The following is a 25,904-nucleotide window of genomic DNA, read 5'->3' on the forward strand; positions in this document are numbered from 1 at the left end:
TGACATCAACACTGTCATTCAGCTAACACCATCTGAGTTTTTCAGCTTCAGCAGGAGTAATTTTATGAACAATAGTCACATTTTAAATTAAAGAACATGTGTATAAGCCTTAACAGAAAGACGGTACCTGCAGCAAATTAGATTCATGCAGTTTCAGAAAGAAATTTTCCTCTTTGTACAGTCACCTACTGAGAATTCCTCTTTTGCATCAACAAAAGTTACAAATTCAGAAATGTCTTGGAAAAAAAAAAAAGGGTAATAAGCTGCATTATGTTTTGAATAAATATTTATCCTTCTAGCCATATAAATATATTTTTACTTCATTTCATGTGGGTGTTGTTCACAGAAGTACTAGTTAATGCCAAAATCTTTACTCTGAAACTGTAATCTAAAACTAACAAAGGCAGGAAGAGGAGCATAAAAAAGACAAAACCATTGCTATTATTATCCATCAGTTTACATTTATTGAGAAAAAAACATACAAAAACCGTAATACAGTTAACGTGTAACCCATATTACATACAATGTCAATGCAAACTCAAAACCACATTTTTGTAAAGCATTCAATTTACCTCAGTCCAAGCTGCATCTCCCTAAGACACTGTTCCCATCACAGTTGCCTTTTAAAGCCAATCTTCTTTTTACACACGGGTAGTTTCTGCAGAGAACACTTTTCTCAGGACGAAAAGGCATTTCACATGCACGCAAGAGAAATATTTGTGCATACATAAGAGTTTTATAAGCTATTACTAGGGAAGAGGGAATCCTGCCAACTGTATGCTTTCTGAAAAGCCCAGACCTCCCTTTCCTCCCCCCTCTTCCAGAAAAAAAAGCAAAATAAAAAGCTTCTACCATGCAATGGAATAACTTAAAACATTACTTTAGAAGAGAACAGGGGAGAAACAATTTCTATCATCCCATAAAACGCCACTAGTAAAAGGACAAATTCTTGAAGATAGGTTGAGGTTGTGCAAGTGAATAATGATCCTCTCTGCCTGGACAACTTAAACTAGAAGACTTATGATAAAGCTAGACTGAAGATTATCCACCTGACATTTTATTTCATGTCCTATTAAAGTACAGGCTACAGAAAGTGATACGAAAACACTTGTTCTACTTTGAACATTATATTTTCCTTTTTAAACTTTTTGTATTCTTCACATTCTAAACCTGCAGGACTCTTAAGGGCAGGGCGGAAAAGCAGGAAACATTTAAAGACACCTTTTGGACAAGTTAATTACATTTCTAAGCAAAGCCAGTCATGTTTTTGGATCAGGACAGCTCCCATAATCTGCTCCTGTTCTGCCAAGAACCATGAGCTTGGAGACAAACTTGAAAAGTAAACACTATGCTTAGCAAGAACAGCATGCTGTGTAAGCTCAGCAGTGAGAAAGCTGCAAGTCAGTACACCTCAAATGCTACACACAAGAACATCTCACTTTCCACACACTAGCAACATCCAACTGGCATTTTCTTATCTCCTCCCACTGTCTAAAATTGAAAGACTGTTCAAGATATTTCAGAACAACAGCTGAAGAAAAAAGTATCATGTAAAAGGAAGTGAATAAGTGACTTGCCCCAACACTAAATTCACAGTTATCAAAATCCAAATGTACACACCTAACCTTTTCTCATGCCAAAAACGAAGTTACATATTAAACTACAGATGAAATATTAAGTGGCTTGAGAAACTGAAGCACAACTGGTTTTAGTTCAAAAATTCAGTATATCTAAGCTTGACTGTTTAGAAGAATATAAATTAAAATAGATGATTTATATTATTAAATCACAGTTTAAAAAACTTAACAGATTATGGAACATTTATGGTCAAACAATAATACTTTAAAGAATGAAAAGTGATCAGAACAAAAATTATACCCTACACCATTATGTATGGGATACATTTCAAATCTGTTATGTTTTTGCCAATTTTACCTTCTACATGGAGCCCTTCTATGGTCCATGCTCATCGGCTCACCAATGGCATACACTCAAAGGATTCCTCTTTACTGGTAGTAACTATCTCAGGACCTGATTCTATGAGCTATGATTTGGTGCTTGCAGCATCTTCAGCACTGTGTGTGAAAATGAAGGCAGTATTTTTGAATATTTTTCTTTGATGTACAGATAAGCAGGACTTTTGCAAAAGCAGCACATTTCAGAAACAGAATAATCAACAAAAAAAACCCAAACAGATGCTGCTTTACATTAAGCTAAAAAAAAAACCAACCCAACACAAAAGCACCCCCAAAAAAACAACCCCAAAGAACCCCAACAACACCCAAACCAAAAACCTGTACCAGACCATCTATAAGACATACAAACATTTTAAACTATCAAAATATACAGCAATTCAGTTAAAGTATCAAGAAACAGGATACACTAGCTGCTATACAGATAAAATATTATTTGCTGTTAACATTTAATTGGTGCACATGCTTTTTCATTTAAAATATACTAATCTCTGAAACTCCAGAATTTGTTTTCCTACCATGTCAAGCATGAATAAGCAAACTAAGTTATCTAAAAATTCCACTAACACACTATAACTGTTAAGACAGGTTATCAAGTTCAGTGATAACAACAAGATGCAATATTCTTCATATTTAGGTCTCACAAGTTCAAGTGGCAATAGTGCCCTATTATAAAAAAACATTCGTGAAGGCTGTTGACGTTTCTAACCAAAGCAATTCCTGCATATTTTAAATGTTTGAGTCTTTAATTGCAACAATTACCTATTTGAGGAAAAATAACAAAAATTACTTATTCTGACCAAGTTTAATGCAATCTACTAATCTTGTCTAAAAAAAAAGAAAAAATTACATATTTACCTAGAAATATAAACAGTTGTTTAAAAAAGACTTTCCACTGAAATGGAACCGTGAGTAACAATGCATTTGGGGAAGCAGATTGCTTTTCAATACACAACCACAAAGATCTCACAGGGACAACATTAATGTACTGAAATATATTAATTTATATACTTCCTTAGGTTGTGCTTACCTGTTGCTTTTTTGCAGCAGAACCTAAGGTGGAAGGTCTGGGAAGGCACTGTGAAGTATAAATAATTGCACTGTTTGCAATTAATAAAGATTTTATACCTTAAATGAATCAAAATCAACAGCCTCCATTTTGTGAATGATAAAAGAATCCACTGAATTTAATTCTGCTCAGTTTAGTACATAATAAATGCACCAATCTATAAGGTTATCTACAAAATACCATGCAAAATATCTGAACTATTAAACTTCATAACCTACACTAAAGATAGCAAATGCTGTCCTAGCCTTTTTTAAGCTACCAGAATAATTCCTAATTTTAAAATGGATAAAAAGAATTCCTTCTATTTCTACAGCACAATATATACATTGCTAATTACTTGAATAACTACTTCAGTTTTCAAGCCTTAACTTCTGTGCAGCCACCCTAAAAAAAAAACTTATTCTCAAAGCAACAATATGGTGTTCCAAAAGATAAAGCAATTTAACAGTTATAGATTTAAAACATACCTACATCACTATGTATCTGCCAACTAGCTGAAGGCAAAGACAACTTCTGTCTAACAACTTGTTCCAAAGACTTGAGTGTTACGATATGCATACTTTAAAACACTGAACAATACACCTGTCTCAGGAGTACTAATAAAAAAACACTATTACTCAGATACAAAGAAACACAATTTTTTTTTAGCTATTGCTGAACGGTTCACGAATACTTACCCAAAAGCTCATATTATGTGTATGTGCATAAATATACGCAAACCTATGTTTCTGAATTAAGAAGTAATTACGGTTTCCTAAGGTATCAGCACTGTATTCCAACATAATAGTTACACAAGTATGGCATTTTCATTATGTGGAACATTGACAAAAAGATACTGTTGCAGTTCATCAATTTGTCATTCTGATGTACTTACAGTGCAATGCTCCTTGAAGGAACAATCAAGGATGATACACAGCACAGTCCTTCTCACCCCTATAGAGCTAGTTCTATACTGGCTGGATCAAACCTGCACTTCAACAGACAATGGCAAGACAGACTGTATTGCATGTAGTCTAATATATGCAAAGAGCCAATAAATATGCAAAGAGCAAACACAAGATTTTAAGAGAATCAGATTTTTAGTATGAGCATTAGAGCAGTAAGAAGTTTCAAGTATATATAAAAATATTCAGTTGATTCAAATGCTTGAGTATTTACAAAACCAAGTTATTTGCTCTGCAGGAAGTTCTCAACCACTCCCCATAACTCAAACAAAACAGTGTTTTAAGGACAGATGCAATTCCTGTAACTACTACGCATACCACATTGACTTTTCTACACTGAATTTTGAAGTGGACTACTTTAAACTGAAGGCTTAAGCACATTACACTTAAAATAACTTTCATAACTAGTCTGAAAAAATCCATAAAATAGTTATGCAGGAACAGTTTTGAAGTATTCCATCAGGAACAAAAATTACGTTATAGCAGCTGCACAGGTCTGAAACAGTGGTCATGTATAAAAGGAAATTTCACTGTTAATGCAATGGAAGTATGCCAAAAAAAAAAAAAAATCACTGTCTTAAACACATGCAGTTTTACTCAAATAGAAAGAAAATTAAGGTATCAAGATTACTGGTGCTAGGCAGCAAATACAATGAATGAAAGAGATCCTCCACCTACAACTATTCTGCAAGACGGGAAAAACATGTCAACGACAAGTTTTTAAACTCAACAAGGTTTCATGGGTTGGGGGAAAAATAAGCTCATTTGTGTACAGGTACCTTGATTCAGCGTTGCAAAACAATCCTATAATTCTTTATATACCCACATATCCAACTTACCGACACAGGAGGTTTCATATTATTTATTGTAAAGCACAAAACAGGCATTTTAAAAGTGATAAAGTATACATTGAAAAAGTACATTTATATCACAAAGCATTGACCACATAATTGCAAATACATTTGCTGGAATGTGTACATCTACACTAATACTAAAAACAAACCATTTTTCATTTCTACACAGAAATATTACCTCCTATCAGTAGTGATAGATATTTTGTACATTTTCAAAAACACTATTTTTTTTTTAACCAAACAAAATTAAGATCTTCATCAAGGCGTCTGCATCCATACATTTAACAAAGGTTTTTTCCCCCACACAATGAAGCAAATACTGTATTGTCCACTTCTTATTATTGGCCCTGTGCAGAAGAGATACATAAGAGATACACAAAAAGTTAAAGAAAATCCTTTAAATCGAGCTAACTCAGGAGTGAAGCCTTTAAGAAAGAAAAATTGGTTAATGTAAATGGTGGTGGCTTCTTGCATGGTTTTCAAAACCCTGGGAGGAAAAAGTTTTTCTTAAAAAAACCACAACAAAAAAAAAACACAACAAAAACCAAAACACAACCAAAAAAACAAACCCCAAAACATAATCACCAAACACATGGATAGATACAGAATTTGCGTAATCAGGTAAACAAAGTAATCTATTAATTATTCTGATAGTTATTTCGCTAGAAAAAAAGATGCATACTCCAAAGGTAACAAAGCAGGAGACATGCAAAAATATATAACCACTGAAACAGAAGCCAGCCAAAAAAAAACACTTCAACTTTATACCTGTGGTGCTGGAGGATGTTGTGGCATTCCCTGTGGACTTGTCTGGGCGTAATATGCTGCCTGTTGTCTGTAGTACTCAGCCCATGCTGCACTGTAATCCGGCTGACCACCTGGCGGAGCGCCTGCAGGGGCAGGAACTGCTTGACCTACAAGTAATTAAAATGATACAGCTTGGTTGTTGCAACAGAAATGAGAAAATGTTGACATCTCATTGCCCAGCAAACATCACCTAGAGTCTTGCAATATTCCTCCTCAGCTTCAGAATAATCTTGTGGCTGCTTTTTTTTTTTTCTTCACCTAACCACTCATCCTATTATTTTAATGCAAAGATTCCCATGTAAAGCAAAATTAAGTAACTGTGAGGACAATTTTTTTCCACCTCGACTGGTGTTCCAAAGCAGAAGTCTTTGCTGACTTCAACTGACCTGAACAACCAGCAGCAATTAAATTAAAATACAGATCAATTAAACTAAAATACAGATCAACAGGCAAGATTACTTTCTGTAATTCATCTAGACTGACTTTATCTTATTGTACAGAATGTATTATTAAATTCACCAGATGCCATTACCCCAATTCATTACCCCAATTGTGGTCTCCTTAATGCAACTGCTAGGTTACTGCAGATAACATTTTTCAAAGAGAGCATTTGTTTTTGTAAACATTTACTCCACCAATGAATACAGTCCTGAAACTTCTCCTTCCAACCTTCATTCAAGTTCCAATTCTCTAGAAATAGCATGTACACATAAAGTCACTTTCCCAGACTTACAGCTGAGAACTACCAGTCCCTCCAACAAATACAACTTGCAGCTTTAAAACTTTAAAAATAACTATTACTACTGTGATACGACATTTTTGTATTTACATTCTTAAAAGGTATCTGTAAAATCAAAGTTTTACAGTCAGAAACCCCACCTTCTCCACAAGTTACTTCTAGGATACTAAAAAATTTATAAAAACTAAAAAAACACTACAAAACCAACAGCATCCAATGACCATCAAGAAAAAATGCAAGCCTGCACCCTGTACAGTTCCATGTGCCTCTCATCTTTTATCCTGCTACCACGAAAAAGGTTCCACACAATGATGGCTGAAAGTTTTCAATCCTACCTGAACCCAACTCACCTTTTATTTGGACAGAAGACCATTAATGCTGGGGAACATGTATCAAAGGTTTCAATGAACTGTTTTCTAGGGTATCATATAGAAGGTTGATTTTGTTTTTTATAAAATATTTTTACACAGAAAATTCACATGACTACTAGATATCTGCACGCTCTTACATACACGTGTATTCTTTCAATCCTCTCAAAAACATTGTGACCAGAGAATGGAAACAGTTGGCAACTCTTCCATTTTCCAACTGTCTATACAACTTAGAGTTTTCCCACTTACACTGTAGATGTATTAAAAAACCCTCTCCATCACTTCTGAGGTTATACAGTAAAGCAATTAGCTTCTTTAAATTTTAAGAGCTGAAATAACATTTTACAATTTGTCACACTTATAATTTATACTTTTGAACAATTATTTTAACCAGAATGATTTTAATATGGTTACAAATTATCCCAGGACACACTACTCATTTGAGGTAATAATTCTATTTATAAATCATTTAGCTATGTCATAACTGTCAGCACAGCTGAATGTGCTAAGGCATTTTTTTGTGTATTATGACCAAAGAATCTTCTGACATTCAAGAAGGCAGTACTGAAATTCGAGTAACAAACCAAATATATGAAGTTTGATCTACTCAAAAATGTCAAACTGGACTTCTCTTCTGAAACAGGTTAATAAGGATTCAAAATATTTTAGCTGCATCATTCCTGTAGTAAGTACTGCAAGTAATTCTGAAATTACTCACGGAGTTCAGCAGTTTAGTCAGAACTTCCTTTCAGTGTACAGAATTACACTGAAACAATAAATGTTCATTAATATCCAGATACAACTGGAATACCAATGAACAAGACTGATGTACTACACACAAAAGAAACACAAGAAACAGAGTACATCCCCATCAAGAAGGCTAAGAAAGAAAAAGCTGATGTTTCTACATGGTTTCCACTACTCAAATCATAAAGGGTGATTTCAGTAAAAGAAAACTTTTCTTTGTTCTTTTTCCTGCTACAGTGGTGAGGAATCATTAAAGAACAGTTCCACTGTCTTATTATGGAATTCCTCCATTATAAATCAAGCCCACAAGAATGGCTTTAAAAGATAACAACTGCTATAGTGACATATCGATCATTTACTAAAATACAACTTCATGTTTCAAGGGAGCTGTTACCCTTGCAAGATTTTTAGGGCCCAGTTATGCAAATCTGTTTCAGCTCTCAAGGAAAACTAAAAATACTATGTCTCCAACTCAAGATAACAGCATCTATTATGTCTTCAAAAGCCAAACTATTCTGTTACCTGGTAATACTCAAGGGAAATCACAAACAAAATTTTCTAAATTTATCAAGTAGGGTACCAAGCAATTAGATAGTCTGGATCACCTACAAGATCCATGTACAGCAACCTAGCAGTGTATATGAATATGTTTACTAGCTTTCATTTTTATTTTTAATTGTATTTGCTACTCAGCAAGTCTAGGACCAAAATATCAGTCTGAAAAAGGAGATGGATCTTACCACTGTATTTTTGAGTTGGGAAACAGGTTATTTTCTAGTCACTGTTTTGTATACTGTAAAAACATGGAAAGTGGTTTTTATCAATAGCCAAGTCATACTGTACCAGTAGGAAGCCACTCTGGAACCAGTATTATGGTTTTAATGGTAGTATTCAAAGGTGCTTTAGTTTACAACTCACTCAATACTTAAAAAACCATGAGAAAATCCTGATCACCAACTGCAGTATCAGATCCAGCTCAGTATTGCCACCCTCATAAGTTTGCCCCATGCACTATGGAAAAAGTTTTCTTCAGCAGCAAAACTAAAACTGCTTGGGTGCAGCACTTTCCAAGCTTTAGTTCAGTTCCCCGTAACAGCTGCTTGTGTAATTATCTGTGCTGTGAAAAATCTGAAAGAAAAGTCAGTGAGTAACTTGTAATTCTTACCTTCCCCTTTTTTATATTAATAGGGACATAAGTTAATGGGGACAGAAGCATTACAGTAAGTACAGGAGGAAGCACAAACAGTAGAGACTGCATCTCAAAGCCTGCAGACCACATGAACTTGCTGACAGTCAGCCTTCCTGTTCCATCAGATTTTGTACTACTTAATGCTATTAAGGAGGTGGGGAAAAACACCACTTAGCACTAATTCAGTTCTAGGTGAATTCTCTGCCCTTCAACCCCACTTAGTCAGTTCAAAGTGGATCTTAAGAGAAATGTTATCTTCCATATTAAGATTTTCAACATGCTGAGGAATCAAAAAGTTCTCGTAAAACTTTCGGAATGGAAAGGACCTTAAAGATCAAACTCCCTGCCATGGGCAGGGACACCTTCCACTGGACCAGGCTGCTCAAAACCCCATTCAACCTGGCCTTGAACACTGCCAGGGATGGGGCAACCACAGCTTTTCCGGACAACTCATTCCAGTGCCTCACCACCATTATGTCATGATTTACACACTCGAGCTCATGATTTATAGAGTCAAGTTATACAGGTCTAGACATCAAGAGCTCTCCTTCAGGAAAGAACTCAATCTGAAATAGAAAGGGAAAAAGTCAATCAAAACTGCATTTCTGTTTTTCCTCTTATTTGATTGCTGACTTAGGTTTTTTTATAATTTTGCATTTGAAGAGCTATTATTTACATCGCCCAATGTCTTTTTTGGGTTCATACTCCTCTTTGGATTTCCTCCCAGAAAACTCAATCCCAACACCTTATAACTAGCTAGTTCAAGCAAATGTAAGACTAGTGCCACTCACTTTGGTTTCCAGAGACAGAAAACTACAAAGATGGCAGAGCCCCTGCCAACAAATTACACCATTCTTAAATAAGCAGAAAAAAACCCCTCACAACTTTCCATTAAAAAATGTGAGATGAACTAACGCTAAAATGGGAGGGGGAAGGAAAAGGCCTATCACATCTTAAAAAAATCATGTGTCTGGGAGTTCTACTGCAGTTTTCTTAGTCCAATACACAATTCTCCAAGTATACCATCATTACATATTTTATGTTTCATTCCACCACTTTTGCTATGCCAAAATAAGAATAGGGGTAGTTATGTCTTCACAAATAATTTGACATCAACCTGGTAGAAGGCTGGCAAGAGCAATTAAATGTGCTATTAATCTTAGCTCCAAATGCTTAATATTCCATGAGAAAATAGCGTGCAGTTGGAAGAGGACAACTCGCTAAACCTCCCATGCAAACAAGGAAACAAAAATCCAAACCAGATGCTGCTACATGTCTGGTCAAAGAGAGATACCAGAGAAAGCACTGGCATGTGCAAGCCCACTAGTTCTCAGTATACAAATCTGCATCAATGACAACACTCATGGGAGAACACTGTGGACAAAACACTGACCTGGAAGACATTACCATGATTTATAAGATAATAGAACCTTCTGCCAATGCATCATGTCCATTTAATTTTTCCTTATTCTGACAAAAGCAACTTAACAAGCAAATACATTTCAGTTTCATAAGACAGGTCAAGCAAAGTATTTTGAAAAAGCTAGCAACAACATATAACCTGCAGTTTAAACACAGATTTTAAGTACTACAAAATACTATTTAAAAAAAGGGCATGATGTAAATGAAAGCTAGTTATGATGCTTTCATTACCTAGAACACAGAAAACAAGTTACAAGAAAAAAAATATTTATTTACGTTATCAGCATTAGGAAACAACTATCAGACAGCTTCATGATGTATATCAAAGTTGAACTCCAGAACTTATGAAATATACTTTAAATATATACTTAAAAATACTCAGATTGAAGTATTTAAAAGATGTTGTTTCCCAAATGATCAAATATAGACATCTCACTAGGTATGAATTATTTTTTGCAAGTTGATAACTAGCATGAATACAAGTAAATGCCTTAAGCACAATACAAAATTTTAAGTCTGTTTTACTGCAGGTTTCAGGGCCTTTAGCAATATATGTGGATTGTGCATTTTTATTTTCATTGTTTAAAAAAAAACCAAACAAACCAAACAACAACCCTTCTTATCAAACACAATACACAAGTCTTCTAAAACATTCTACCATGCGACAACAGAAAACACCTGCACACATACCCATCTTTTTGTAGTACTCCTCCCAGGCCTTGGTATAGTCAACCTGCCCTGCTGGTGCTGGATTTGGCTGATCTCCTGAATTACATTAAAAATAGTCAAAATAAAACTAGGTTTGGTTTCATGTGTAGAACATTTTACAAATCATGAAATGAAATTTTAAGTAACAATCCCAAATAACATAGCCCAAACCTGACACTGTAAGCCTATGTGGTACAAACTATTATAAATATGAACTATTTGTAAAAGACACCAAAGGAACAAAGAAATGTTTGAAACATTTAGCATGTTTTCAAAATTCAGGAAATGCATATCACTCACAGTACAAAGCACTACCTAAAATGTAAGTGGTAAGCCTTATCCAGGTGCAACAATTATACTAATACAACTTATACCATAATTGTAATTGTCCTAAAACCACTCATGTGGTGCAACTGTTTAAGGATATGACAACAGTTTGGCTCATTTCATTTTTACTTATGACTGCACTACATAGACTTTAAGTTAGCCCAAGTAGCAACAAAATTCTCTCTGGAATTCACAAGACAAACACAAGAAAATAGACTCCTTTGCAATGAATTTACCCTATATATGAAGACAACAACAAAAAATAATAGGGCGTCTACACCCCCACAAATGAGAAACATATCCATTTTACTAAAAGCTACCTTGTCCATTAGTTTGGGTTGTAGCTGGTCCACCAGGAGGGGCTGCAGGTGGTGGCTGTGCTTGCTGCTGATAGTAGTGAGCATAATAAGCTGCCCACGCTGCTGAATTGGGATCTGTTCCTGGCTTACCTATGAAAACATAACGTAAGCATTTATAAAAAGTAGTATGAATGGAATGCGACCATCAGAGCTCCTATTTCCCTCCAAGGAAAAATCCATCTAAACCAAATAACCACATACATCCTGTGAGTATCTCTTCAGTCTAGTAAAAACTTCCATGTTTCAGACAAGTGTATTGTACACAGTGTACTGTCATAGGACTGATAAGAAAATTGTTTCAAAACTACTACAATGCCATTTATTAATTTTTTAGCATGACAAACTGCATCAGACTTTCAAGTTCATACTCTTAGTCAAGGTACTAAATGTTATCAACAATGAATCATCCTAGCACCAAACAATCTCAGTGGTTTTACTTTCGTCATAACATCACACTAATGACCACTGGCACAGGTGGAGGAGGGATGCCAAATGCATGTTTCTGAAACAGAAGAATACAAATCTTACTAGGTATTTGCAATGCATGTCAGTTTTAAGGTAACAGTAAAATACAGAAACACATAGTATTTTAAGAACCTGAATCCCCATACACGGATATAAAGCATCACTGTTTGCTTACAGCTTTTTAGTGTAACAAATAGTACAACATCTGCTGCTGCTACCTCCATGCTTCCCTTACTTTTAACTATATCTAGGTAGGCCAATGATGCTGTTTCCTAAAGCCTTGTTTTTGTTTTTCACATACAGCCTTTAGGAATGGCTTATTCTTGTTCAATCACAAAGACTGATTACATTACCAGACTGGCAATCCACAAAAACTGAAAGTCTACTATTGGAGAATGTATGTTTTGTAATGCAAACAACATCCTTTAACATTATTTATATCCTTAAAAGGATAAAAATATCTGCAAATAAATGCAGCCAACTGAGGAAAGAACTTCACTTAAGGACAGAGACATAACTGACACTCTAAAATGGGAATAGAAGTGTATTCACTCCAAACACAAAATAGGTTAAGACAGTGGCTAACAGAAGATAAAGAACTCCCCATAAAAAGGGCATCAGGGAGAAGAAATCCCCAACACATTTCTTGTAGCATTTCATTTAGCATTAAAGCCAGATATAACCACTTAAAAAGCACACATTAGTCCCAGCATACAGAAAACAATGTTAACACACTGTTTCCTTTTTAAATTGCACTGCTTCCATCAACAATAATGCATTTAAACTATGTTCTACGGTTACCTGCAAATATCAAATAAGCCATTGCTCTGTTTCGCCCCCCTCATTCCCCTTAGTAGCTACTTCTCTAGAGTAGAAGAACACAGAGCTGGATTCATTAAATATCCAAAGAAATATGACTGCAGTAACTAGCTCCACTTTCATGTGACAAGAAGCAAGCATGGTTCTGGAGAAAGCACCTCTGAAAAAAATACTAAAATAACCCATTTGTTACACTGAAATGAACAACTAAGTGGAAAACTGTATAAAGCTCATCCAAAGAAATGCTAGTTGAAAGAAACAACTTGAAAAGCACAGAAGAAAATGTCAATAGATTTTAACAGGAGTATTTATACAAAAACCTCTTATCAGCATTAAGATGACACCAGGGTTATTTGCCATTTTTACAGTTTTTTACATAGGTAAATTTAAAAAAAAAGGCAAAACAAAAACCCAAACAAAAAACAACAGTATGAAAAAGGCTGTAATGCTTTGGGAATGGTTTTGAATTTAATGACACTTTTGGTATGCTAAGACTTAAAGTCAAGTCACTCTGAATCATTCCACTTTTAAGTAATACAATAGACATTTTCAAATTCTAAACTGAATGCATGCAGATCAACCTTTTATAAAAGTCTGTGAACTGAAACCAGAGATTGTTCTTTGCTTAGAAATGATATATAAAAGACTTGGATAGGAACAGAACTCTCTATAGATTGTAACATCCCCAGAGCCCTCCCTTTCTTACCTATGGAACTTGTGTCATTATCAATAGCTATCAGAAATATTTACTCCATTTATAGCAAAAATAAAATTGACATCTTCTGGCTGAAGTGAAGACGACCAAGGTCTACCTCAAACAAATGAGGTACAAGTGACTCAAGCATCTAGCCTTACCATGACTTCCTTGACTGCAGTTCCGTTTCCCCATATGCTCTAGTCCAACCAAAGGATGTAACTTAAAGAAAAGCAGGATACTACAACTTTGGGAAGTTGTAATTAAATAAAAACTCCTAGTCTTGACAAAGATAAACAGAAATAGAAGAAACAGATTCTACAAAGATGGGTTTCAGAAGAAAATACAAAACTATTATAAGCAAAAGCTTAAAATACACAATTCTAACTAGTATTACTGTATTAACATAAATTTTATCCCTCATAAAGGACTGAACAGAATAAATCCGTATCAGACTCTAAGAAGCAAATCTCATATAGGTCAACAAAAACTAGAAATATATAATATAGCGTAAATTGTGCAAAGTCAGGATCAGTGAGATTGTAATGGGCGCTGCTTAAAATAAAATATGAAGTAATTGACCATTAAAGAAAACATCCTCATTAAAGAACTTCATGTTTAGTGAAGAAGCACGTTCCAACTTTAACAACTGAATTTCAATGTCTCACAAGAAACATGTGGAGTGTAAAACATACATAAACTAACAATCAGAAAAAAAAAGCCTGAAGAATAGGAGCTTTTTCAGATTTACCAGTGTTAACACAAATGAATTGTGAAATGTACATACATGTAAGGACAAAACGTATATACTTTAGTATATCCACGCTACAGCGTAACTATGACATTTCTTACCTGGATCTGGTGGGTTTGGTGGCTGCCAGTGTGGGTAAGCATTTCCCCATCCTTGTGGAGCATATGGAGCAGGAGGACCACTATAAAAGATCAAGTCACACATATACACTGAAAGCCAGTTCCAGGGTCACCCTATAAAAAAGGAAGCTAGCTGAAGCAGTACTTACTGAGGTGCAGGACCTGGAGGCCCTGGATTATAAGGAGCTGGGTTATATGGTCCCATGGGAGCACCAGGACCTGGTGGCCCAGGAGGTCCATGTGGGCCAGGAACAACACCATGGGGTCCATGTGGAACAGGTGGACCCAATGGATTTACTGGACCCTGTAACAAGAGTAGCACACAGATGAAACTTGAACATTTTAAGAATATAATTTAAGAGGTTTGATGGTTTTTAAATAAAACCATTTCCCTGGGGAAATCCGTCTTCCTGAATAATTAGGCTTATGGCTAGTTAAAGAGTTAAAACCAGCCATGGCAGTAACAGCAACTAAAAAGGTGCATTTGTTTCAATTCCTTCTTGAGGAATCCAAGAGTTTACAAATCAACATAGATTCTTCCACAAACCTAAACAAAACTATCAGGGTTTTTAAATAAACTGATACATCTAAATCTGGTTAATCTTGCTAATTAAATCTGTTTGTAAGATCAGGTACAAAAAATAGGCAGTAAATATGGTTACATATGTACACAAAACTGTAGTTAAATTGAAGTTTGTAAACTTAGATTAAAACTCCACCTCAACACCGTGAGACTGAAAAACTAAACACACAGCTTAGTAGCTTTAAGAGTATCAACTGTATCTTTGAAGTCACCAAATTTTTCATTACACACCAAGTGGGTATCTTCAAGAACACATCATTAAAACCCATGCTGTATTACACTGAAGAAAACCACTGTTACTTCTGTATCAAGTTATTGCTTCCTTTGGTACATCAAGTTATGTTTACATTACTTCAAACCCAGATTACCATTATTACTATCATCAGTTTATTATTTGATTAAATAATTTGGAAGTGAAATGGAAAAAACATCTCCACAAAGGAGACTTGCCTCCTATTCTGTTATGACAGTAAACCAAAATATAGTTAAATACTCACTCCAATCTTTTCTTCTATGAGTTGTCGTGCATAATCTATTTGCTGTGGTGTTCCACGGATAGTAAACATCTTCATGTTGGGATCCGCATTAGGTGGAGGATTTCTTTGAAGTTCTATTCTAGCACCAGACTGCTGGCTTATACTTTTAATAGTTTCACCACCTACAATGCAACATACAGCTTTTATGACATGCATTGAAGCAAAAATACTAAGATTCAAGTCAGAAAAAGTCACATGCATGGAAACTGAAGATAAAGAAACGAAAAGGCACCTTTCTTACGAGCCATGCAAGAACATCCAAACAATTTTAAAAAGTGCCTTTTCAGTCTAGTATAGAACTTTCATTGTAATAAACTAGTAAAAAGAAACTATTTTTTAAAGATCAAACTATTGTTCCTGAGAAAGAACAGCGAAGAACCCCTACAATATGTCTTTTTCATTCATGTGAAGATGGAAGATTAGACATGAGTATCAATCAATACCCAACAATTATCAGAAAATACAACCTTAAATCTCATCCTCCCTATAAAGCAGTAGAGCAAGCACAGATGACAAAAAACACCTAGAAACTGACCAGATGGTAAAGTACAAATATTCTGCGGTGCATTTTACCCAGAAAGTTAAATTCCCTAAACTAGTTCCTCCTCTTACAGGATCCTGAGAAGTTACTTCTATCATTAATAGGCACAAAGTTCCCAAAACAAGGATCATTTTGCATTTAAAACAAAAATACCCCAACAACAAGAAGATCAGTCAACCTTCCAAGTCAGTAACTGAACTATGTCAGCCTATGTACTGTGTCTGGAAAAGACATTACAAACTGAAGACTAAGATAACTCACGTGTTCCATTTGGAAGCATGCAGTAAATTGTTTATAAAATAAAATTCTTTGAGAAGTAGCTGCTTTAATAAACACACAACTAAGAAATTGTTCTAGGATCCCATAGTAAAAGATCTTCACTAGAATATGAGAAAAGTAGTTTTAAGAGTGAGATACAGATGAGTAAGATAAGTAGTTTTAGAGTGAAATACAGTAACACTAAGCTAATCAAACAGTACCAAATGCAAGTTAATTAGATCATCTAAGAATCTATCAAACGCTACCAATGCAACTCAGTACTTACTACTTTAAAAAGTTACATAAATTTACTGGGTCTTGATTTTTAAGTACTAAGGTATGGGTCTTGGTGAGGAAAATGTGAAAAGGGTATTATGAGTGTTGTGATTTAGCAGTATTGTGTTGCTCCACTATATATGAAACTATTTCCCAAGGCTTCTTTTGAAACCTTTCTCTAGTACCACTATCTGTACAAATAGAAAAGCTAAGAGTTGTTTTAAATACACATAGATATGCGTAAGATATATTGCCTTTGCCAATGATTAATCCAGTTTTGCCAGTGGGAACAATAAAATTGAATTCCTGTAATCCACCAGGAGGGCCCATGTTCCAGTTGCCTTGGCCTCTACCCCTTCCTCGACCACCAGGTCCTGGGCCACCAGGGTTACCAGCCTGGAAAGAAAAAGCAACAAATTAGCATGTTCTATAAAAAGTACTGCAAACAAATTGTTAAGAAAAAAAATATTCACTACTCATAGATTTGAATGAAAGATGACGAAGGAAAGGACATAGAAGCAAGTAGGAAGTTTCACGGGTACAAAGACATAATTTCTGCCTTCAGTAAATGCAGCAGTGAGGCCCATCTCACAATAAGCATTTAAAAACACTGATCACAACCAAAGGTTAACAGTATATAGGCTATTAATACAAGGTAACAGAAGCAGCAGCACTAGAAACAGTCAAATCAAGAGCTGCCATGAGTCTGAATCAGTATTGTCATCCTGATACTTGCAGAACTGTAACTATAAAAGCAAACATTCACATTCCAGACTCAACTTTGAAGCAGATTCAAATGACACCATTAAATTATCTTCTTTAGTTATACACTCATTTTTAAAAATTTTATGTCTTTCAAGAAGTCAGGCAGGAGACTTTAAACAGTAAACAATGTATTACTCAACCTGAACACTTCGAAGGAGATCTGTAATAATTTCTGCAGCATGCTGACATCTGTCAGGAGGCCCTGTGATTTGGGCTATCCTATCTGGAGTTGTTCCGTCATCTGGAATAAAAATGAACTATTCCAATATATGTAATCCAGTAAATTTACACTCAATTCACAGAAACTTAAGGACTTAATACGAACCTGGCTTGAACTGGATCCTAACACCAGCATCATTTTGTATCTTTTTTATCATCTCTCCATTTCTTCCAATTACAATACCTACAGCAAACCGCGGTATTGGAACCTTAAAGAGAAAAAAAATAAATTCAAGCTATCGATGATGCAAATATTCCCGCCAAATTAACAAAATTAAAGGGTCACATATTAGGTTGGTAAACTAGGGCCGATTCTATGCTACTTTTTAAAGTGTGATTTTTTAAATTTTTTTTTTAGTATCCAGTCACAAGCCTAGCAAAAACTGGATGAAAATATCAGAGAGAGCCTATGCACAAGTTCTTATAGTGGCAGCAATTCCTTTGATGGTGGGTATTATGCTTCCCACAATCAAAGAACAAAAGTTCTAACACGCTTAAAATGCACATTGTAGCAGATGAAGCTTTCAGCGTCACTTCTGATCAACAGTTACATGCTTATGACTGTCATAATAAGTGGACTTAAATACCCTTTTTTAAAGGCCAAACTCCAATTTCTGTAACATTATATATTTGGCTATAAAACTTATCTCTTATTTGATTAAAAAATCCAGCTAGTTGGAATTCTTCAGAACTGCTGGTAATGTAAAGTGAATGCTGCACGGCATCTGAAGTTGCAATTTCAGCAATGAACAAGTAATACTTACATGCCGCAACCACTTTTGGAATCTGGTTAAAAGCTTTCAGTGGTATTACCCAGCTTTACATTTTAATGTTAACATCTCAAAATACAGTGAACAAGTTTTTCAACCATGCTTACGTCTATCCCTTCATTTCCTCCTATTCTTGACCCATATTCGTTGCGCACCTCTCTAAAGCCACCTTGATCACGAATTAACTCCAGCACCATTTCCTTGGCTTGCTAAAAGAAGAATGAAAGTTTGTTTAGGTACTTCATTCAGGCAACATCAGAATGGATTTAAAAATGCTCTGAATTCTGAAGGACTCCTTACCTGAACTTTATAAGGGTCTCCAGTTATCCTAAGGGGCTTGTCTGCACCAGTGTTCTGTGGACCATCTTGAATCATGACCATTTTGACGCCTGCCCGCTCCTATTTCACAAAAGGGAGGTCAATATCCACTCAAATCCAGATTAGAGACTATCTCACATTTTTACAAGATGATACATACACACACACACACATACATACCTGCAACTGTTTAATCGTCTCTCCACCTTTTCCAATAACTAATCCTGCTTTACTTGCTGGAATCATGATTTCTTGGACTGCATTTCCAGGTCCATCACTATGGTGAAAGCCAGGTGCAGGTCTTCCCTTTTCAACTATCTGATCAAGTAATCTTTTTGCTGATCTGTGAAGGCATATATACATTTATAAATATGTATTATAATACAATATGTATTATAAATATATACTCCAACAAGTGCCACTTGCTCACACCCATTCTGCTTGTAAATTTTTATTTTCTTAGTCTGCAAAGTTTCTGAAGAAATATAATCATTATCACTAATATGAGGCAAACTCAGAAAATCTGTAAGAATAATTTAAGAAATTAACTGCCAGATTAATGTGGTAGATCTAAAACCAGCCCAGTGTCAGAATACAAAATGTGTTTCTTTACCAAACACACCATCATCCCTGAATACAGTTACACCGATCAAACCTTAATTCAGAAGATGGAAATGTTGTCCTTTAAAATATTTTTAAAGTCTTAATTAGAAGATTAATCATTGTTACAGTTTACCTTTTTAGTGCATTTTTTAAAAAGAAAAAAAATAAAAAAAATCAGAGAAAACATTTTCTAACTTTGCTTAATTTCAGTAGTAATTTGAGTAACCTCTAATTTGACAGCAATTTTTCTTTAATGTACCATCAACCATTCTTAAGGCAGATCTAGTCTATGTTAAGTTCTATAAAAAAGGAAAAAAAACCCTGACACTGTTTAAACCTAGGTTTAACATCAAGTACTGCAATAGCTACTGCTTCAATCAGCATGCAAAGCAAGCACATATGTACTTGTAGCCATTACCAGAATATTGAACAAAAGTAAGTATATATTCACCACATGGGAGTTGCTATCAGAGTAAAACTGGGATTACAGTATTAACATCAGTTAAAAATCCTTTCCTATAATATGTGAGTGGAATAAACTGTAATTAGAAAGAAAAACCTCCTGTAAAGAATGACTTCATGAATCCCTGGCTGCAACATAAGATGACAATACCATGCTACTTTCCCAAGGGAAAACACACAGCTGCAGACCTCTACCTGCAAACCTGAACTGGAAGCAGCTAACATAAATGAAGTAGCACCAAATACACTACTACACTTAAGAACTTTCTCAGCATATCCAGGATAAGGTGGTCTTTAAGTCACTATATGACTTCTGTGCCCGTAAAGAAAGCAAATCAAACAGAACACTTTCTTACAATCCTCTTCCCTGAACACAGGAAGGCAAAAGTTAACTTTGCTGATAGGTATTAGAGACACCACTTACAATAATTTTTGATATACATTAATTTACACAAAAGCCATTTAGGAACTCTGATGGGCTGGGCTCTGAGTAACTCCTACTCTGACGCATTACTCATTTTTCCACATTTTCCCCATGTATTATCTACAAGGTTTGGACTGGGAAAAGTTGGAGGTTTCATGTATTTGTCTTAAAATTCCAAGGATGCTGAGGGCCTTTTTTCTTATGTATACATTTAATTGTCCCCAGACTGCCTCTTCAATAGAAAAAAAGAAAAAATACTGTGTTATGAACATACTATCTAGATACAACATTTTGATCATAAAAAAATAAATTTAAGTGTATTGTACAGTTAAATATGAACACACCAAATTTGTTTTACTTACTGAACAGACTCTGGTGTTCCAGTTAGCATACACGATCTTTCAGGCAGGCCTCCACTATCTACAGTCATAAAATAAAACAAATTTCTTAGTAGTGTAAAGTCAGAAAGAGGTTATGTGATCAAACATAATATATGAACTACTGGAATTTCACAGAATTAATGTATCACAATAATTTTGCATTTTTTTAAACCATGACAACTACCATTAGCACAAAAAAATTAAAATACACCTTTAATGAAGGTTCAGGCAATCAGAAGCAATGACCAGCTTTCTGAACTTTCTACCAAAAAAAACCCACCAAAATAAAGAATAAAACCACAAATAGTTACCAGGTGCAATCTGTATTTTACAGCCCGACTCTTGCTGTATGCGTGAGATCTGCTCTCCACCTCTGCCAATTACTTAGAGAAAGAAAACACCAAAAGATTATTTGTATTAACAGCATCTGCTAACATTCCTCATTATACTACACCACCACATCCATACTACTTACTGAATCCAACCATGCCATCTGGAACTTTGTACTCTTCTGTCATCACAGACCTACAGATAACGTTACATCAAAAAAAAAGACCGTTCAGAGACCAAACTGGCATTAAATCTATATATATCCTCCCATTAAACTAATGAAACCTACTGCCCCCATTATTATCCTGGCTTTCATGTCTCACATCAACTTTGAAAGTTGTTATGCAAGCACAGTACCAAGTAAAGTGACAATAAACAAAAGTGACTATGAACAGTTCAAGTGTAATATGAATCAATCTGAGTTTTCCTTCATCCTCTTCACTATTAAAAGATGTGAGGTACAAAAAGGTAATATAGCATTTTAAGTTTCATCTGTATATTCATCTAAGTATGCTGAAAATACACAATCCCAGCACCTTGCATATCAAAACCAAAAGCCAAGCATGATAGTAATAGCTGGATATGGTTGTTTAGGGAAGAAATAACTCGAGAAAACTACTATGCTGTAGCAAATATGAGAAATATGCTGTGTCAAGCCTGAACCCCCCTCTTTTTTTTTTTTCCTTTTTGTTGAATTCCATTGCTTTTCTTTTTGTTTAAGGGATAGTGTCAACCCCTTTCCCCTTCAGATCTGCTTCTAACTTCAGGTTATGCTACCTATGCTCAAGTAGTAAAAACCAGCAAGGCATTTTCTTTTTACTAAACTTGATGTATAGCCAAGGCTGCAGAGAGAATGAGATAACAATATAGATGCGTTTTAAGTGTTCGGCTTGGGACTTGCGAAACTAGATTTCAACAAATCACACAACTAGAAAGTAATTCTTTATGCAATTACGCTACTTTTCAGGTAAGCTCTCATTGATACCACCTGAAAATTAACGGAAAAAAAATCATGAAAAAAAAATCTGCAACTGCTTTCTTTCAGTAAAGAGGAAAACTCTACATAATGCGTAATGCAAACTCTTACCTTTGCTGTTGATGCATTGGTGGTAGCTGATTTCCAAAAGCTATAAACAAATATCATTAAAATTAAATTCAAACTAGTGATAAAATTTACAACTAAGCTTCCCCTTTGATAATAAAAATTAGCTGGATGAACTTTTGTCCAACTTGACTTTTAAGAAGTGTTATCAAGAGTTTTAAAAACGGCTAAAACCATTCTCAACTGTTGCTAACTACACTGTCAATTTTATAAAGCAGACTTGCATTGCTTCAAGAAAACAAGACATAAACCCCCAGCCATACATTTGGTACTATTGATTCAAGCATCACCTACCAGAACACCATTTCAGATTCTTGACAATGTCACAATTGCTTATTTTTCCTTACCCCCCCCCCCCCCCCCCCCCCCATAAAAATTACTTACAGTCATTCTGAGGAGCAACTTTCTTAGCATCTGGTTGATCTGAAAAATTAAGATGTTTTTGAATTTTTTTTTCCTAAAAATTCAAGAAGTGTTTACACCTTTTAGTGTGAATCGTAACTTTCCAGTGTGTTTTAGTCCCCCTTTCATTTTTTTCCCTATTTTTCCTCCAATTTCAGGGAGTTGATCATCTGAACAGAAGAAAGAATCTCACGAACACTCAGCAATTGGTTAGTATAGCTGAAAAGATGTTAGGTTTTTCCATGTATCTACTCAAGTAGTTTAACAAAAGGCAGTTTTCAGAACACACTGTAGATTGCTCATAGATACCCAGTCACTGAAACTTAACTAAGACAAGGAACAAAGTTTAGCTGTTGGTTGCTCAAGCTAATGATGCTTCTATAGTTAAAAAAAAAAAAAAAGAGAAAAAATAAATCAAACCCATACAAAAATCAACAATGATTTAAAGGAAAAAAAAACCCACAAAAATCTCTGACAATGACCACAAATCTACATCAAACATCGGAAAATACAACAGTATCACATGGAAATGCAATCTCAATCTGAATGTCAATATGAAATTCCTATCCAAATATCAAGCATTTCATAGCATAAAACTTCAAAAAAAAGCAGATTCAAAGCAACTACATCATTACCATCCAAATCCTTTCTGTACAGTAAAGGAATAAAAGGCATAATTAACCTCTACCTGAAAAGATAAGACTTTGGATGCTTCTTTCCCACCCCAAAATAAAGGTTATATGAACCATCATAATTTATGTGTGGCAAAAACTCAAGACACATATTCCAAGAAATATTTGTGTCAATCCAGAAAGATCCACTAGTTTATGTCATGTTTACATACTAAACACAGGTAATAAATAAAAATTCCTGCCTTTAAAAGGAGAGGGCATTCCCTCCCAGTGTGTTGTACTGCTCGGACTTGTCCAAGAGCCATCTACACATAAAATAAAAAGAATACATTACATATATCATCTGAAGCATCATTAGCTCATTTTTGTATATTGAAAATCTCACTGTTAATAGGAAAAAAAACTTCATTACACAAGAACTCCTGATATTAAGCCCTAGTTACATTCTGTAGACTGAGTTTCAATCCTCTTAACGGAAAAAAAGTCATTGCTCTCTTGTGAGACCTAGGAAAACATTACAACAAGTTCAGAGATTTCTTTCCACAATTTAGCCAGGATTCTGTGTGTCTATTAAACATACCAAACCCTGTTAAGTTCAAACTGACTGCTTAGTAAGAGACCGAAGACCACACACACATTTCAAGGGAAAACTTTACTGCAGTATAAGGAAATCCAAAACGCTGCAAAAAGATTTAAATGTGATCTTATCAGGGTTCACACATGCTACAGGCGCAAATGTTAAGACTAAGCAAAAGTATCTGCAAGATAGAAAATACACTTTCCTGTCTTTTTTTAAAGTCCTATGCTTTTACAATGAAATGCATTAAGTTTTATTTGAAACGGCAATAATAAAGTATATGAAACAATCAAATTAAAAGAGTGAGCACTTCTTACTCCAATGGTAATTTACAAACTGTAATCAGCCCTACACAACTACAAAAGACTTAAATGATATATCTGTGTAAGTTTCTCAACCATGCATTTATATCCCCCCCCCCCCAATATGTTTTCCTTTTTAGAATGTTTAAACCATTAATAGAATGTTTAAACCATGTTAAAAATATTTTATAACAGGGTTACATTCACTTCAGGTTAGAGCATGATGGTTTAAAACTATTTCCCCATTAAACCGAAAATGAAAAAGCATGTAATGATCTACAAAGGGCACAAGATGTTTTTATGCTGTGCTATGGGAAAACAAACAACAACCCACAAACCAAAAACACCACCTACAATTTTTGTAGCACCATGGCCATACTCAATAGCCAAATCCAGCAGTAACAAGTGCATACCTCCATCCTCAAGAGGTCTTTTTTGTCCTCCATAACCGTAGTCGTTGGAATTCATTGATGTGCCAGCATCTCCTCCAATTTTTGCTGCAATCTAAACAAAGGCAGATGTTGTGAGGTGGGAAAAAACCTAAAAATCCACCAATAAGCCCTCATTTATTCCAGGTCTTCCAAAAGATTTTGAGCAATTTATACAAGGCACACTACAATGACTCAAAATAAGCACAAGGCTGGTGCTAGGAACAGTTTTCCTCACATAAATTATATTTTATAGTATCTTCAACGAGACTTGTGCTCAGCCTTCAACAGGAAACCTTCCTACATTTTCTCCATCGCTTGGGGAAGAAGGAAAAAGAAAAAAAAAAAAGGCAAAAAAAAAAAACCACTGCAGGGGGAATTGGAACTAGGTAACTTAAGGTCCTTTCCAACACTAACTATTCTATGATTCTCAAAACCAACTACCTTTCAAACAGCAGAAACTTTTTTCCTGAAAAGGGTTTTCCTTTTCTACTCATTATTCCTGGAAAAAAAAACAATCAAACCCACTGCTAAAACTACTCCAAACATCAGCAGTCCCAATAACGCTGGGCCTTCAACTACTGCCAAAACCGCGACCAGTTATTACCAGAGAAGGTGAGAATTTTACCCGAGAAATCATGAAACCATCGCCTGTGGTGCAAAAGCTACAGACTGAACTCCGGGATAAAGAACTTCCTACAAGACGGCCCTGGCCGCCTTCACTCCGCAGGCCGCAGCCCTTCCCAACCGGTCTGAGCAGGTTAGCGAGCACCGAGGGCGCCCCGGGGAACACAATGCGGGCCGCGGAAGGAACCGCCTTCTCTCCCGCTGCCCGTCAGCCACCCACGAGGCCCGGCACGGCGCCGGGAGCCCGATAAGCCGCCGCATCGCCAACTGAGATTTCGCCTCCCCGCCTGCAGCAGGGACCACAACGCGCCGCACCCCTCACCCTGCCGCTCCGCGAAGGCGCTGATCGCTTCGGGCCGAAAGCACTGCGAGCGCCCAGTCCGCCAGCGGGCAATGGCGGAGTAGTGGGAACCAGGGACTGACTGAAAAAGCTTTTCACCGCCCGAGGAGGGCGGGCGGACGCCGCGGGCGCTCGCCACGGCGTGCGCGGAGGGGGGCGAGGGAACAAGACAGGACAAAGCTCCCGCCATTCCACATCGCAGACACATACTGACGGAGAAGCCCCGCTCCGCAGGTCTTCCCAGAGCACAACCCGCTAACTCGTTCCGCGGCTAAGGCACCGCGGCCTGCTCAGCGGCTGCCTCCGGGCCGAGGGGGCCCACTGATTTGGTAGAGCCGAGTTACAAACACGCACCTGCCTAGCTCTCTGCAGTGCGTCTTTAAAGGCATCGTTCACTCCTCCACCTCCACCGCCGCCTCCCCCGGGCGCGCCTGAAGCAGGCGGAGGCACTGTAGAGTAGTCCGCCATACTCGCTCGGCTACCGCTTCCTCCCCGCTCGCTGCTTGCCAAGAAAGAAAGAAAATGGCGGCGGGCGGGAGCCTTTCACATTCCTGCGCGGCATCGTGCTGGGGGGGGGGGGAAACTCGCCTAACCTCGCGAGATTTCATTGGCGAGATTTCACCAGCATGCCGGAGAAAGGCGAAGAAGCCTCGCGGCGTTTCGAGGCTTTGT

At 36.3% G+C, this 25,904-nt stretch overlaps 1 protein-coding gene across 21 annotated transcripts in view; it reads right to left on the bottom strand.

Moving 5' to 3' along the window:
* The window catches only part of FUBP1 (far upstream element binding protein 1), a 36,017-nt gene extending 10,205 nt beyond the window's left edge, over positions 1 to 25,812 (bottom strand). Inside the window, exons 1-23 of one of the 21 annotated variants that reach the window (XR_009743079.1) lie at positions 25,587 to 25,811; positions 24,251 to 24,341; positions 23,201 to 23,263; positions 22,309 to 22,347; positions 21,910 to 21,949; positions 20,968 to 21,017; positions 20,804 to 20,875; positions 20,475 to 20,532; positions 18,804 to 18,966; positions 18,606 to 18,704; positions 18,413 to 18,514; positions 17,642 to 17,744; positions 17,457 to 17,557; positions 16,806 to 16,947; positions 15,438 to 15,598; positions 14,507 to 14,661; positions 14,340 to 14,419; positions 11,471 to 11,599; positions 10,806 to 10,880; positions 5,609 to 5,754; positions 3,917 to 4,014; positions 3,004 to 3,051; positions 442 to 2,075 (exon numbers count right to left, since the gene is read on the bottom strand). Coding sequence is in view for 13 of the 21 variants with exons in the window: in XM_061451571.1 (XP_061307555.1) it covers positions 2,070 to 2,075; positions 3,004 to 3,051; positions 5,609 to 5,754; positions 10,806 to 10,880; positions 11,471 to 11,599; positions 14,340 to 14,419; positions 14,507 to 14,661; positions 15,438 to 15,598; positions 16,806 to 16,947; positions 17,457 to 17,557; positions 17,642 to 17,744; positions 18,413 to 18,514; positions 18,606 to 18,704; positions 18,804 to 18,966; positions 20,475 to 20,532; positions 20,804 to 20,875; positions 20,968 to 21,017; positions 21,910 to 21,949; positions 22,309 to 22,347; positions 23,201 to 23,263; positions 24,251 to 24,341; positions 25,587 to 25,700 (2,037 nt within the window). In the remaining 8 variants the exon portion in view is untranslated. Of the gene's footprint in view, positions 1 to 441; positions 4,015 to 4,833; positions 5,188 to 5,608; positions 5,755 to 9,656; positions 10,087 to 10,805; positions 10,881 to 11,470; positions 11,600 to 14,339; positions 14,420 to 14,506; positions 14,662 to 15,437; positions 15,599 to 16,805; positions 16,948 to 17,456; positions 17,558 to 17,641; positions 17,745 to 18,412; positions 18,515 to 18,605; positions 18,705 to 18,803; positions 18,967 to 20,474; positions 20,533 to 20,803; positions 20,876 to 20,967; positions 21,018 to 21,909; positions 21,950 to 22,308; positions 22,348 to 23,200; positions 23,264 to 24,250; positions 24,342 to 25,214; positions 25,232 to 25,586 lie in introns of those variants that run through there. The other 20 variants (XR_009743078.1, XR_009743076.1, XR_009743080.1 and 17 more) reach the window with 20 other exon arrangements.
* Between the last annotated feature and the right edge of the window lie 92 nt (positions 25,813 to 25,904).

This window comes from Pezoporus flaviventris, unplaced genomic scaffold (assembly GCF_033815535.1).
Source record: "Pezoporus flaviventris isolate CSIRO_AGI_PZ_B2104156 unplaced genomic scaffold, CSIRO_AGI_Pfla_v1 ptg000013l, whole genome shotgun sequence".
Classification (NCBI taxonomy): domain Eukaryota; kingdom Metazoa; phylum Chordata; class Aves; order Psittaciformes; family Psittacidae; genus Pezoporus; species Pezoporus flaviventris.